Source organism: Aquarana catesbeiana, linkage group LG08 (genome assembly GCF_042186555.1).
Source record: "Aquarana catesbeiana isolate 2022-GZ linkage group LG08, ASM4218655v1, whole genome shotgun sequence".
NCBI classification, from domain to species: domain Eukaryota; kingdom Metazoa; phylum Chordata; class Amphibia; order Anura; family Ranidae; genus Aquarana; species Aquarana catesbeiana.
This window is the reverse complement of record NC_133331.1, coordinates 141,290,746-141,304,520: the sequence shown is the minus strand read 5'-3', so window position 1 is coordinate 141,304,520 and position 13,775 is coordinate 141,290,746. Positions and strand designations below refer to the sequence as shown.

The 13,775-nt window shown below is 42.2% G+C and overlaps 1 protein-coding gene across 10 annotated transcripts in view; it reads left to right on the top strand.

Moving 5' to 3' along the window:
- The window catches only part of SORBS1 (sorbin and SH3 domain containing 1), a 211,188-nt gene that overhangs the window by 76,559 nt on the left and 120,854 nt on the right, over window positions 1-13,775 (top strand). For 7 of the 10 annotated variants that reach the window (XM_073596488.1, XM_073596489.1, XM_073596490.1 and 4 more), the window contains 2 exons: window positions 832-895; window positions 12,524-12,598. In XM_073596488.1, coding sequence (XP_073452589.1) covers window positions 832-895; window positions 12,524-12,598 — 139 coding nt within the window. The remainder of the gene's footprint in view (window positions 1-831; window positions 896-12,523; window positions 12,599-13,775) is intronic. The other 3 variants (XM_073596497.1, XM_073596493.1, XM_073596495.1) reach the window with 1 other exon arrangement.

Genomic DNA, 13,775 nt, shown 5'->3' with positions numbered 1-13,775 from the left:
TGTATCCTTCCTTGAATAGATCGAATGACATTCTCAGTTGTAATAAGAAAATGCAATACTGAATATGTACCATTGTCTTAACTCCTTTATTTTAATGGATTATTGTTTATTTGCGTACCATCTACATTGATCTCTATGAATGTTATGACCGTAACCACTGCTTACTGTTTTTCCTTTTTTTTTTTAAATAAATAAACTTTGTTAAAAATAAAAATGCATGAAACTCCACATAAAATGTAAATGGAAGAATCCACATAGTGTAAAACTGTCTAATGGTTTTATTGTACTTCAAAGTATGAATACTGCTAACATGAATAAACACAGTACACGATTTGTATGCATAACAATCCCAAGATGCATGATAGAGGTTCCATACAATGCTTCACAAAAATTACTGGTCCAAGTAGGCATGGCTACGTCACATGCGTTCGCTCCGTCCAACGCGTTCATCATATGTGACATTGTCAGGGGCATAAACTTTATGTAGTGTGTCCTCATGTTCTGGTAAGAGTCCATTGCTTGTGGTTGGTGAAGGCTCACGTGGTGATTGTCAAAGTGAATTGAACACTCCCTTTCTGCAAAGTGTCACTGAGGTGTTTTGGAAGACCTAATCTGGACTTTTTTTTCACTTATATATGCACATGTGTTTGTTCTATATTTTATATGTTATATTTCATTTTAATTGAGTCACCTTGTACATTATTATATTTTAGCGTGCCAATCTACAGAATTATAGCGTGCTATTTATATTATTTGAAAGTGTTATTTGATTACATAAATAATTTCTGCTAAAGACTGACTTTTTTTTCTCTTTTTTTTTTTCTCTCACAGAACACGGAGAGATCAAAGGACTGGTACAAGACCATGTTCAAGCAGATCCACAAGTTAAACAGAGGTAACGACTAGTGCTTAGAACTTTCTACCAAAACTAGATAGATTCTGTTTTGATTAACATGCTCTACACTATTAAAGCTAGCATTTTAGTAGCTGATATGGCTGACAGGGTTGTACAATGTTCGAGAAGCCGTTTATTTAGACTCCTTTCACACTGAGACATTTTTCAGGTGCTTTTGGGCTAAAAATAGCACCTGTAAAGCACCTGAAAAAACGCCTCCCCTGCAGTCCCAGTGTGAAAGCCATAGTGCTTTCACACTGGGGCGATGCGCTGGCAGGACATTAAAAAAAAAAAGTCTTTGGGGCGGTGGAGAAGCGGTGTATGCCCATTAAAATGAATGGGCACCTTTGCCGAAGCGCCTGCAAAGCTTCGACAGTGGCGCTACACAGGCTAACTCTTTATTCAGCCGCTAGCGGGGGTAAAGGCGCTAGCGGCCAAACAGCGCTGCTAAAACGATTGTAAAGCGCCGCTAAAACTAGCAGTGTTTTACCGTCAACGCTTGCCTGCCCCAGTGTGGGAGCAGCCTTGGATTTGAAACTTTTAATCACTTATTCGGCCCTCAGCGGGGGTAAAAGCAACAGCGGCCGAATAGCGCCACTAATACAACAGTAAATCGCCGCTAAAACTAGCAGTGTTTGACCGTCAACGCTCACCCACCCCAGTGTGAAAGCAGCCTTAGAGTTGAAACTTTTGATCACTTTGTATGAATTCCATTTTTCTAAGCCAACTTGATAGAAGGTGTTGTTTGAATCACCAGAACGTCTGCTAAATTTGACTCCTTAATCCAATTTGCTTTTGTTTGGTATGATATTATCATTTATGAAGGTGCTGTCTGCAGGTAGAGGCAGGTTGAAATTAAAATAACCCCCGTCGGGGTAAAATACCACAACTGCATTGCATAAAAGTTATCTTACCACATTATAGCATATAGAGGCATAACTACCTCAATTCAGATTTCTATATTGATCATAAATGCATGCATGAAAGGAGCTTTAATTATAGCTATGTGAGATCTTCAAGAATTATTAAATTACAGTACACCGAACTCAAATCTTTTACTTGGGTGATAGGGTGAGAAAAATTAGAATTTTTGTGTTTTTTTATTTTTCTTTTTTTGCGGTCTGTCCCCCGATAAGATTTTCTACTTTTCCTGGTCACCATTATCACAAAGACAGAAAGTAATTGCAAATCCCACATTTTTCAGTTGTCACCAGAACCAGATTTTCTGTTCCGCTCTTTCTATTTCTCCCTTGGTCACCATTATCACAAGGACAAGAAGTGATGGCAAATCCAAAATGTTTTAGTTGTCACAAAAACAAGAGGTAAGGGAACATCTGCTCACGTGGAGACCAGTTTTGAGAACATATGGCAAAAATGGGTGTCCCCCTTTATTTTGTAGAGATTTTCTCTTACATCCTGTTGTGTGTCTGAGGCAGAAAGGGAAAATAAATTTCACCAATGGGACATGGAGAGCAAAATAAAAACTTTAGGCTTAAGATAAACTTTAAAAACTGCAGTTCCACTAAGTATCCAAAGTGAAACAATCGTTGAGTAGTTTAGAGTGGTCAAGTTTTATAAAAATTGTTTAGTACAAGTTACTGAAATTTGACGTATTGAATAAGTCTTATTGTATTTAATGATTGTATAGTGCACTTCTTTATTTACTGTGAAGTTATTTTGTTTTTCTATAGCATTATTATCATTGCAGCGTCGCCCATTATATTGACAGCCCATGAAATGTCTGCTGGTCTCTGTGCATGATCCTTTGATTTTAATAGCTGTGTGCTTGTGATGTCAGGAATAATTTACCTCTAAGTATTTACTAACATGGTAGTTATTTTGGTCATTAGTGATTTAATGGTATTTTAATTCTGCCTGTTTGCAGTTAAACAGTTTACAGTTTGCAGGCACCAAGCCATTACAAAGAGAATGTCCCCTTATCTTAATAAATCACAGTTGTGTTCTACAAAATAATCTCTGGCACAAATAATTAATATGAAAGCTTTATCTGTATGCAATTAAATAACTCCCAATAATAAATGTGTGTTTGGACGTCACGGGCTGCCACGTCGTTGTAAATTATACACTGCTACATCCTGCATAGAAAATACTGCAGGCTATTTCAGTGCTCCAAAGTATTTGTAGTAACATTTTTTTGAGTCAATCAGATTGTAATAGATAAGGCTAAAAAGCCAATAAATATTCCTAGTGATATGTTCTGGCCTTTGTTTTTTCAGTTATGAATATGTTCGTGTATTATTAATGGGTCTTCCCTCCTTTTTTTTTCTGTGGCAACAGTGGAAAGTTGATAGAATGAATGTACTAATGCGCAAACCAATAACTAACACTAGTGAATAGCTGCTAACATGAAATATGTTCCCACACAGTGATAATTAAGCGATAATGAAATGATAACCAAATATAAACCAATAAAACAATTCAATGGTCAGAATAATACAGTGCTAAGTGCAAATGATCCTCAATCCAGAAATTAATCATAAATAAATGTGATGTCAATCACAGTGTGAAGAAATGATATATAATCAAATATGATGGTGCAATAATATTCAATGAGTTCATAAATGAATTCAATATACTTAAAGTGCAATAATAACTTATAACAAAGCAAAAGTCCATAAAGTGCTTGGTGCAGTAAATCTTCAGTGCACGGAATAGTTCATAAACAGTGTCACCGATCACCGTGCAAATCAATATATCCAATTCTTAAATAGTGCTTTCACCATCCGTGTGTATAGTGTGCCCCAGCCTCTCACCTGAAAGGAAGACCCCTACGGGTCTGGTCGCATTTGTGATGAATCTCTCATATATATCCACAGCAGTAAGCTCTTTCCTTGTAATCCTCTGCTAGATCATACCAGCGGTGTTCTCAGATACAAGCAGGAATTTCCACTAAAACATAACTCTCCTCCACCTCCTCCACTTTTCTCCAATAAGGACATTGGTTAGTGAATCCAGGATTTTGAAGACATCTTTTGGAAGAGACTGCAAATTGTTATTGGCCAGGCTCAGGTGAATCAAAGACTTCAGTCCAGGAAAAGCATTTCTTGAAATGGGCTCTATTTTGTTCTCAATAAACCGGAAAACCAGCGACCCCTCTTACTCAGAGAGGTCACACAGCACTTGGTTGGATCTCTGATTCACTGAGAGAGAAATCCAGACGTTCCTCTCCTATGGCCGTGGGTGGTATACACCGGGAGGTTCACAGCAACTCGGTACGCAAGATGCAGTGTAGGAAGCAAAGCAGGACTGTTGACTAGGGTTGCCACCATATCATTACTTTGCACTGTGATTGACAAAATGTATTTATGAATAATTTCTGGATTGAGGATCATTTGCACTTAGCACTTTATTATTCTGGCCATTGATGAATTTTTATTAATATTTGGTTATTTCATTATCACTTGAGTATTTATATAGCATTAGCACTTTGATCACTGAGAAAGCGCCACATTTATTTATTTATAACAGTGGGAAGTTAAAGTGATACTTTACATATACAGTAATGTTTATTTGCCATTATCTCTTCTATTTATGTATAAAGATCATGCTACTTTATTTAATTTATTATAAAAAATTCATCTTATTTAATCATTGCTCTTCAGAGGTCACATAACGTTTCTCGGGTCTTTCCTGTCCATAGGGAAAGTTCTGAGGGAGGAGTGTCTAGTACTCTGCTGATGTATGAATCTGTGTCTACACAGCGTTGATTGGTGCTGTGCCAGTCACATGACATAAAAAAGTCTTTCGGAATAGAGTATTAAAATAATAGCAACAAAGTGTTTTAAAGCTTCATTCAAATCTATAGTTCAAAGAAAATGTTTATTTTTTTGCAATAACCTGATGTAGGTGAAGTTTAAGTTCCCTGACAATAGCTTTCACTTTGTTGACACTATAAAAAGATCTAGAGGAGGTTCTGCCAATCTCAGGCTGTGCCACAAGGCCCACAACCCTTCAGCTTGTGTCTATGGTGTGTATGTGCTGAGACTAACAGGGAGGTGAAGCCTCCATCAATCCTCATCTTCTATCCCGCTCCCATAGGATTTAGCAGTAGCATTTAGGAGGAGGAAGGGGGACTGTCATTTACAACTGTGAACACGCCCGCATGTGTGATTCTATAGTCACATGGGCTGCACAGATAAGATAAAAGAGCAGCTTAGAAGGGAGTTGAAATTGGAGCATGCTCAGTAGATGTCAACAACTGGTCTAAACAATCTCAGTCTGCGGCAGGGACACAGACAAGATAGGAGGGACAGTGAACAGCAGGATCAACCAGCATTTTTGCAGTCTATGGAAAACCAATGCTAGCGGATGAGTGAGTATGAGCACAATGTAATTTAGCATGCATTGACAGTTTTTGTTGATTTGCCCTAAAACAAAAATGTAATATATTGCAGCTCATCAGTCCTTAGATGTGGTGGTTGCATTAGTTTTCTTTAGGCTATTTTTGCTTTATTTTAACCTGATTATCCTGCAGTAACACACTTCCTATCTCTGGATGGCTACACTCACTCCTCCACTATATTTATAGAGGGAGCCATGGTTGCCACCAAAGGATGGACTTTTTCATACATCATGGGACACAGAGTTAGGCTAATATTCATTACCTGCTGGGTTATACACTGGACACTGGTAGACCAAAGGTCTTTAGACAGGAAGTGATCCCCTATATAACCCCTCCCATACAGGAAGTACTTCAGTTTTTTACCAGTTTCTACAAGGTGGATGGCACGGTTGTTTGAGCTCTCTGAGCTCCAGGTCTTTAGTCCCACAAACAGTTCTTAAATGAATCAAGGGATTGACCGATCGGATTCATTTGACACAGGCTTTATATGCTTAGATAAATGGTACCCGAGCCACGCAGAGAAGACTCAAGATCCTGCAAGGTTTTGCCTGTAATGCGGCCTCCTGGCGCTGGACCGTGCGAGGTGGAATCCTGGACACCACAGCTAAGGCATTCCTGCACGGTGCTGTACAGGTCCAAGGGAGTGGACCCTAAACATGAAAAGGGTACCCAGTCCTTGAAGGTCCTCAAGTGACAGGAACCCACCGTGAAGGGTGAAGATTGGGCTCTTAGTTTCTAAGTTGCCCTGCGCCTGGACGGGTAAGTGAAACCCCTTTAATTATTGTGGGGTGTCCCAGTGATTGTAACAATCAGTCAAGCTAGCTAGGGGCTGGACACCTGTGCGAGGTGAAAATACGGGGAAGTTTTGGGCTAGCTGTGGGTGTTTGCAAAGTGTACTTTTTTGCTTATGTCAGGCTGTTTGTTACCTGTATGATGGCGCACGGCGGTTCGCCATGACGCACGTGCGTTCCCAAGAGCGCCGCTGGGCTCAGCAGTTTGTTTTTAGCGACCATGGCGCACACGGATTCGCCACACATGTGCCGTAGCCTTTATCTGGGAGCATGAAGATTTGCGTCATATGCAAATACGGCCACGCCCGTTCAGGACCACGCATGCGCAGAACATTCCGGCGCACAGCCAGCTTATTTAAGCTGTGTATGTGGTGCTTCCAGAAGGCAGCTGTGGGACACAGAGCAGGCTCTGAACCAGGCATTTGCAGTGGTGAATTTTTCCTTACCCGGGTTACGTGAGTCACCAGGTGTTGCTTGGCAGGCTAAATGTGCTTAGCAGGGTCTCCCTTCTGAGGTGTAATAATACTACACCCAGGTACTCCCTTTTTGTGGCTAGTAAATATCTTCAAAATAGAGGAGCGGGACTAACACTACAGGGAAGGGCGCACCTATGTCATCGGTAGTTCCTGATGAACCTAATGATATCCCTAGTGTTGTATCCCCTGAAAGACCAGAGGCTTCTGGGCAATCTGAGCCGCTTCGCCTATCAGGGATTGTGCCTACAGTCAACGCTGCTTCTTCACCCTTTATCACTAAGGAAGAATTGTCCTCCGCTCTAGCAGGGTTAGAGCACAGGATTGCTGGCATGATTGCCTCCATCCAGCAGGGGCAAGAAACGTGACAGATCCCGCTCCCCGGAGCCTCCTAGTCTGGAGCAGGAATGGGTTGAGGATGGGGAAGAGCTCAAAGCTCAGGATTCTGTGGATGACCTGGCGGATGAGTCTGCTTCTGAGCAATCTGGACAAGAAGATATCCAGTTGGTGTCTGCTTCTCAATCACAGATGCTTTTGATCCTGACTTTACCAAAATGGTTCGTTCTGCCTTTAAGTTGCCTCTTGCAGAGTTTACTGAGCCTCCCTGGTCCTCTTTGGGATCCCTGAGGCCTCTTCAGGCCACACAGGCTTTCCCCTTACACCCTCTGTTGGAACAGGCGGTGTATACTATTTGGGAACATCCTGACAGGATTTTTGTTCCTCCTAAGAGGTTTTCCCTTTAATATCCCACGAATGAAAAGTTCATAAAGAAGTGGAGCATGCCAGCCGTAGATGCAGCAGTCTCTTCCTTAAACAAGAACTTGTCCAGTAAATAACGCACAGGGCTTGAAAGACCCTGTTGACAAGAAATTGGAGTAATTATTAACCACTTGCTGCCCACTGTCATATGACGGCGGGACGGTGCAGCTGTTGTTCTGGGCCGCCGTCATATGACGGTGCAGCCTTCCAGGCAGCCCGCTGCATCGCTCGGGTCCCGGTGCGCGTGCCCGGCGGCCGCGATGTCCGTCGGGCACCCGCGATTGCCCGGTAACCGAGCAGGACCGTGGATCTGTGTGTGTAAACACACAGATCCACGTCCTGTCAGATGGGAGGAGACCAATGGTGTGTTCCTTGTACAGAGGAACACCGATCTTTCTCCTCCCCTTGTGAATCCCTCCCCCCACAGTTAGAATCACTCCCTAGCAACACATTAACTCCTACAGTGCCCCCTCCTGGTTAACCCCTTCATTGCCAGTCACATTTATACAGTAATCAATGCATTTTTATAGCACCGATCGCTGTATAAATGTGAATGGTCCCAAAAATGTGTCAAAATTGTCCGATGTGTCCGCCGCAATATCGCAGTCACGATAAAAATCGCAGATCGCCGCCATTACTAGTAAAAAAAATAAATAATAATAAAAATGCTATAAATCTATCCCCTTATTTTGTAGACGCTATAACTTTTGCGCAAACCAATAAATATACGCTTATTGCAATATTTTTTACCAAAAATATGTAGAAGAATACGTATCGGCCTAAACTGAGGAAAAAATTTGTTTAAAAAAAAAAAAAAAATTTTGGATACTTATTATAGCAAAAAGTAAAAAATATTGTGTTTTTTTTCAAACTTGTCACTCTTGTTTTGTTTATAGCACAAGAAATAAAAAATGCAGGGGTGATCAAATACCACCAAAAGAAAGCTCTATTAGTGGGGAAAAGATGATAAAAATTTAATTTGGGTACAGTGTAGTATGACCGCGCAATTGTTATTCAAAGTGCGACAGCGCTGAAAGCTGAAAATTGGCCTGGGCAGGAAGGGGGTGAAAATGCCCTGTATGGAAGTGGTTAGAGGCTTCCTTTTCTTTGGCCAGTTCAGCTATTCAGCCAGCTGTTGCAGCAATTGGTATCTGCCAGTCCATAAAGGATCATATCAGATGGCCTGACAGGCCTAACCAGGAGGATGATCTGCCTGAAAATAAGGCGGGTATGCCTCGAGCGCTGTGTTTTGCTATTAACGCCTTAGAGGATTCCATACAGCAGGTTTCTCGTTTGGTTCTCTTGTCTATGCGCAGACTTTTGTGGCTTAAGAACTGGTCAGCCGAGCTTCCTTGTAAGACGTTATTGGCAAGTTTTCCCCTTTCATGGGGAACGTTTATTTGGTGATCATTTGGACAAATATATCCAAAAGATTTCCGGAGGGAAGAGTTCTCTACTTCTGTGAAGAAAAGCACCAGGCATCCCTCGTTTAAAACCTCAGGGACTGCTTCCTCAAATGTCTCAGCACCAAGGCAGTTCCGCCGCCAACAAGGGCCAGGGGCAAGCCGCAAGGCCAGGGCCAGAAAAAGTCCTGGGTCCAAAATTCTTTGAAACCCAGCACCAAACCCTCTTTTTGAGGGGATGCCCCCACCCCATCGGGTGGGGGGGGAGGCTGCTGCACTTTGCAGAAATTTGGAGAACAATAATTCAGGACGAGTGGGTCGCCTCAATTATATTCCACGGTTACAAGCTGGAGTTGTAGGGGTTTTTAAGATCCAGCATTCCCTTGGATCCTCCAAAAAGAGACTTATTGCTTCAGGCACTACATCATTTAGTGCATCAGGTTGTGATTGTAGAGGTTCCTGTATCAGAAAAAGGCACAGGGTTTTACTCAAACCTGTTTACAGTTCAAAAACCAAACAGGGACACAAGGTCTATTTGGGACCTAAGATCCCTGGACCAATATCTACTGATCCGTCCTTTCGGATGGAGTCTGTCTGCTCAGTAGTAGCCTCACTCCAGATGGGAGACTTTCTAGCCTCCATCGATATAAAGGACGCATATTTACACGTACCTATCTTTCAGCCTCATCAGAGCTTAGGCTGGATCATAAATATCGAAAAGTCAACCTTAAGACCAGCTCAAAGTCTAAAGTATTTAGGTCTGATCCTAGATACGGTCCAAGCAAGAGTATTCTTGCCACCCGCAAGGCTCTGTGCCCTGAAGGATCAGGTGCGTCAGATAAGAGGCACCAAACAACTCTACAGTCGGCTCTGTATGAGTCTTCTAGGGAGAATGGTATCCTCATTCGAGGCGGTGCCCTATGCCCAGTTCCATTCCAGGCCCCTGCAACAAGACATCTTGTTGGCTTGGAACAGGAAAGGACAACCCCTGGATTATCCAATGTTATTATCTCCTCGGGCACGCTTAAGCCTAAACTGGTGGTTGCAGGATCAGAACCTGCAAAAGGAAAGATCCTTCCTCCTGGTAACTTGGAGGTTACTGACTACAGATGCCAGTCTCTCAGGCTGGGGAGCGACCCCTTGAAGGGCTTACAGCTACGGGGAAATGGTCAAGCACAGAACAGATCCTGCCCATCAACGTCCTGGAATAACGGGCAGTACGACTGGCCCTACAGCCCTGGACGGTGGAGCTTCAGGACTGCCCTATCAGGGTTCAGTCCGACAGTGCCACTGCAGTGGCCTATATAAACCACCAAGGCAGTACCAGGAGTCATTCAGCTTTGAAGGAGGTGAACCACATACTAGTCTGGGCAGAGGGGCATGTGCTGATTCTATCGGCAGTCCATATCCCGGGAGTAGAGAACTGGAAGGCAGATTATCTCAGCCGCCAGCAGATCTGCCCGGGGGAATGGTCCCTACACCCAGGGGTTTTCCAGGAAATTTGTCAATGTTGGGGATGGCCAGAGGTCGACCTACGGCCATCCAGGTTCAAAAACAAGCTACAGCAGTTTGTGTCCCAAACAAGAGATCCTCTGGCAATCAGAACAGATGCTCTGGTAGTTCCATGGAGCCAGTCCTCCCTGGTTTATGCTTTCCCTCTGATCCCTTCTACATTTGTTGCGCAGGATTTGAAGAGAGGGAATTCCAGTCATTCCAGTGGCACCAGCCTGGCCCAGAAGACCCTGGTTCCCGGAGATTGTGAGACTGACAATAGACAGGCCATGAGCGCTTCCACGTCGCCCCGATCTACTGTCTCAAGGTCCTATATTCCACCCCAATTTACAGTCTCTAAATTTGATGGCATGGCTATTGAAGCCAGGGTGTTAAAGAACCATTGCATCTCGGGACCAGTGGTGTCTACCCTAGTGAATGCTAGAAAAGCTGTCACTAGGAAGATCTATTATAAGGTCTGGAAGACTTATATTGCTTGGTGTGAAGCCAAGAAATGGCATCCTTGGAAATACGTGATTGGGAGAATTCTCTCTTTTTCTACAGTCAGCTGTGGAAATCAAATTGGCTTTGAGTACAATCAGAGGTCAAGTTTCGGCCCTATCAGTATTCTTCAAAAGGCCTTTAGCCTCCCATTCACTGGTCTGAACCTTTATGCAGGGGGGAACTCACTTGCTTCCCCCCATTAGGTAACCTATGTGTCCTTGGGACTTGAACTTGGTGCTGTCTGTGTTACAGAAACAACCATTTGAGCCTATCAAGGTAATTCCATTAGACTTGCTGTCACGCAAGCTAGCCTTCCTGATGGCCATCACCTCGGCTTGAAGGGTGTCGGAGTTGGCGGCCCTTTCGTGCTGGGAACCATACTCGATCCTTCACCATGACAGGGTTGTGTTACGACCTGTTCCACCCTTTTTGCTAAAAGTGGTGTTGGATTTTCATCTAAATCAGGACATTATTTTGCCTTCCTTTTTCTCTCAGCCTAGTTCAGCGGAAGAGAGACGATTGCATTCTTTGGATGTTGTCAGGGCAGTCAAGGTTTATTTGTCTAGATCTGCAGTGATCCGAGGATCAGACTCCTTTTTTGTTTTATCAAAAGGACCCAAGAAGGGGCAGGCAGCTTCCAAAGCTTCCATTGCCAATTGGGTCTGTCAAGTGGTCATTTAGGTCTGTGGTCTGAAACGTAAAGTTCCTCCCTTTAGGGTGAGAGCTCATTCTACCAGGGGTGTAGGAACCTCCTTGTCTTTTTGCCATCAGGTATCTGTGGCTCAGATTTGTAAAGCTGCTTCCTAGTCTTCAGTGCATACGTTCACAGAATTTGGATGTTCCAGCAGCCGAGGATTTGGCTTTCGGCCGCAGTGTACTGCGGACTGCCGTATAAGGTCTGATGGCTATTGTTTGGCAGCGTGTCTTCCTCCCCTCAAGACCTTTGCTCTGGGACGTCCAAGCACTTAATGAATATTAGCCTAACTCTGTGTCCCATGATGTATGAAAAAGAAAATAGGATTTTTTCATCATACTTGCCTGTAAAATCCTTTTCTTTGAGTACAACATGGGACAAGGAGGTTCCTCCCCTCTTTTTGAGGATTCAGTGCTTGCTACAATACTGAACTACTTCCTGTATGGGAGGGGTTATATAGGGGATCACTTCCTGTCTAAAGACCTTTGGTCTATCAGTGTCCATTCACCTGGAGATGAAGTATAACCCACCAGGTAATGAATATTAACCTAACTCTGTGTCTCATGATGTACTCAAAGAAAAGGATTTTACAGGTAAGGATGACAAAAAAAATCCTATTTCAACCATGTCTGGTTCTGTTTATCTCCATTACATGAGGCGTATGGGGAGATAAAATTTTGTTCTTGAATTTGGTTATCCTTTTAAATGTGAGCAATACAACAGATCTGAGAATTGTTTGTGTGGGCAGCAAATGTTACTACACACAGATGTGAGTATTGGTGGTGCACATTTTTAACACCCTTTTTTCAAATTGCATACCAATCGTTATGGCCATACTTAGAAGCCGCAATTGGTAATAAGAAGAATTAGGAAATAAATAAAACTGCAGGAAGATTAAAAAGGTGGGAATCGGATCACAATTATCACTTTGTTTTATTTATTTTGCTCCTCACTCTGTCTTCTCATACTATCATAGTTACTGCAGTTACCTCTGCCATATCTCTACTGCCTCTGTAAATATGCAAGTAGAGTGAACCATGGAACAAAACTAGAGTAAGACTTAAAAGCTGTTTTTGTCTCATACTTTACTATTTTTTCCACTTTTATGTAAAACTTTGACCAATTCTCTAACTTTCACTGCTCTTGTTAGACTCTACTGAAGAAAACCCTTATACCCCAACATATGCATTTCCTGAGCTACCTGAGGTCAAGCCTAAAACAGAAGGTATCATCAGACTGGCTTGAGAGTGGACATGTGTTCTGATTTCATATTTAGAGATGTAATGCAACATTTACTCTGCTTGCTTAACCCAAGTGTACAAAAAAAGTGCTTTTCCATTTTAACAGTGTTCTATTATATGGGCCTAACACTTTTAAAGGGAATCTATAGCATGTTATTAAATCATGTTATGACAGAGCTGTGAATATGATTAGCAAAATATCTTATCAATGTACGTTGTATGTTAATCTTATAAAAACCTATCTATGCATAATTTGAAAGTAAATGTATGTAAACATGAAGCAGCAACAGTTAACCATGACATACAATGCTTCCTTCCTTACTATATTGTTTTGCCAATCCTTTGTTCTGGTACAAGTTCATCAGCCAGACTAGCAACAGTAGACGTTCTATGTGGATACTTTATCTTATTTCATCAGTCCTTTGGCAGGGATGCTAATCACATTACCTGAAGGATAGTTTTCAATATGTATATAAAATATAATCTTCATATAATAGAATAGTAAGCATACATAACTTTAGGTAATAATGTAATTTTCAGATAACTCCTAAAATGTCCTATAGTTTCCCTTTTAAAAGATGTTCGGCATTCAGAACAGTATTACAGCTGAAGTAGGCTTTATAAGCGATGAGACTGCATCTTCCAGGGTGCAGGAATTGCTAGCTGTGTGTTGGGTGTTGTTCAGTAGTGCACTAGAAGTTACATTGCTGACAGTTAGAAATAACCATAGATATGCTGAACGTCCTCTGCTTTTCTGTGCTGCTTTTCTCTGCTGCAGAATTCAATCCTTACACTCCCACCTACCAGTTTCCTGTCTCTACTCCTAGCCCTAGCTCCGAAGGTAATTGGAAAGATCACAATCAGATATGATGTACATACTGTACTTTGCTTTGAGGCTGTTTAGCTCTTTTGTATAACTTTATTGGCTTTTTTATACTCATTTTAACCCGAAGCAGATTTGGGCCTGGACATGCGGTGGTGTTTCTGCTTTTGAGACACAAGGGGAGAGGTGCCTCTGGGTGCAGATATAGGACACGTTTAATAACATTTATAAATACAGGCAATTCACATTTGTGAAGTCCTAAGTAAGCATTGGTTAAATCCCAGCATAGGGGTAGTCATCAGCTTCGTCAGTCTGTTCCTGCTTGATAGGCGCTCTGT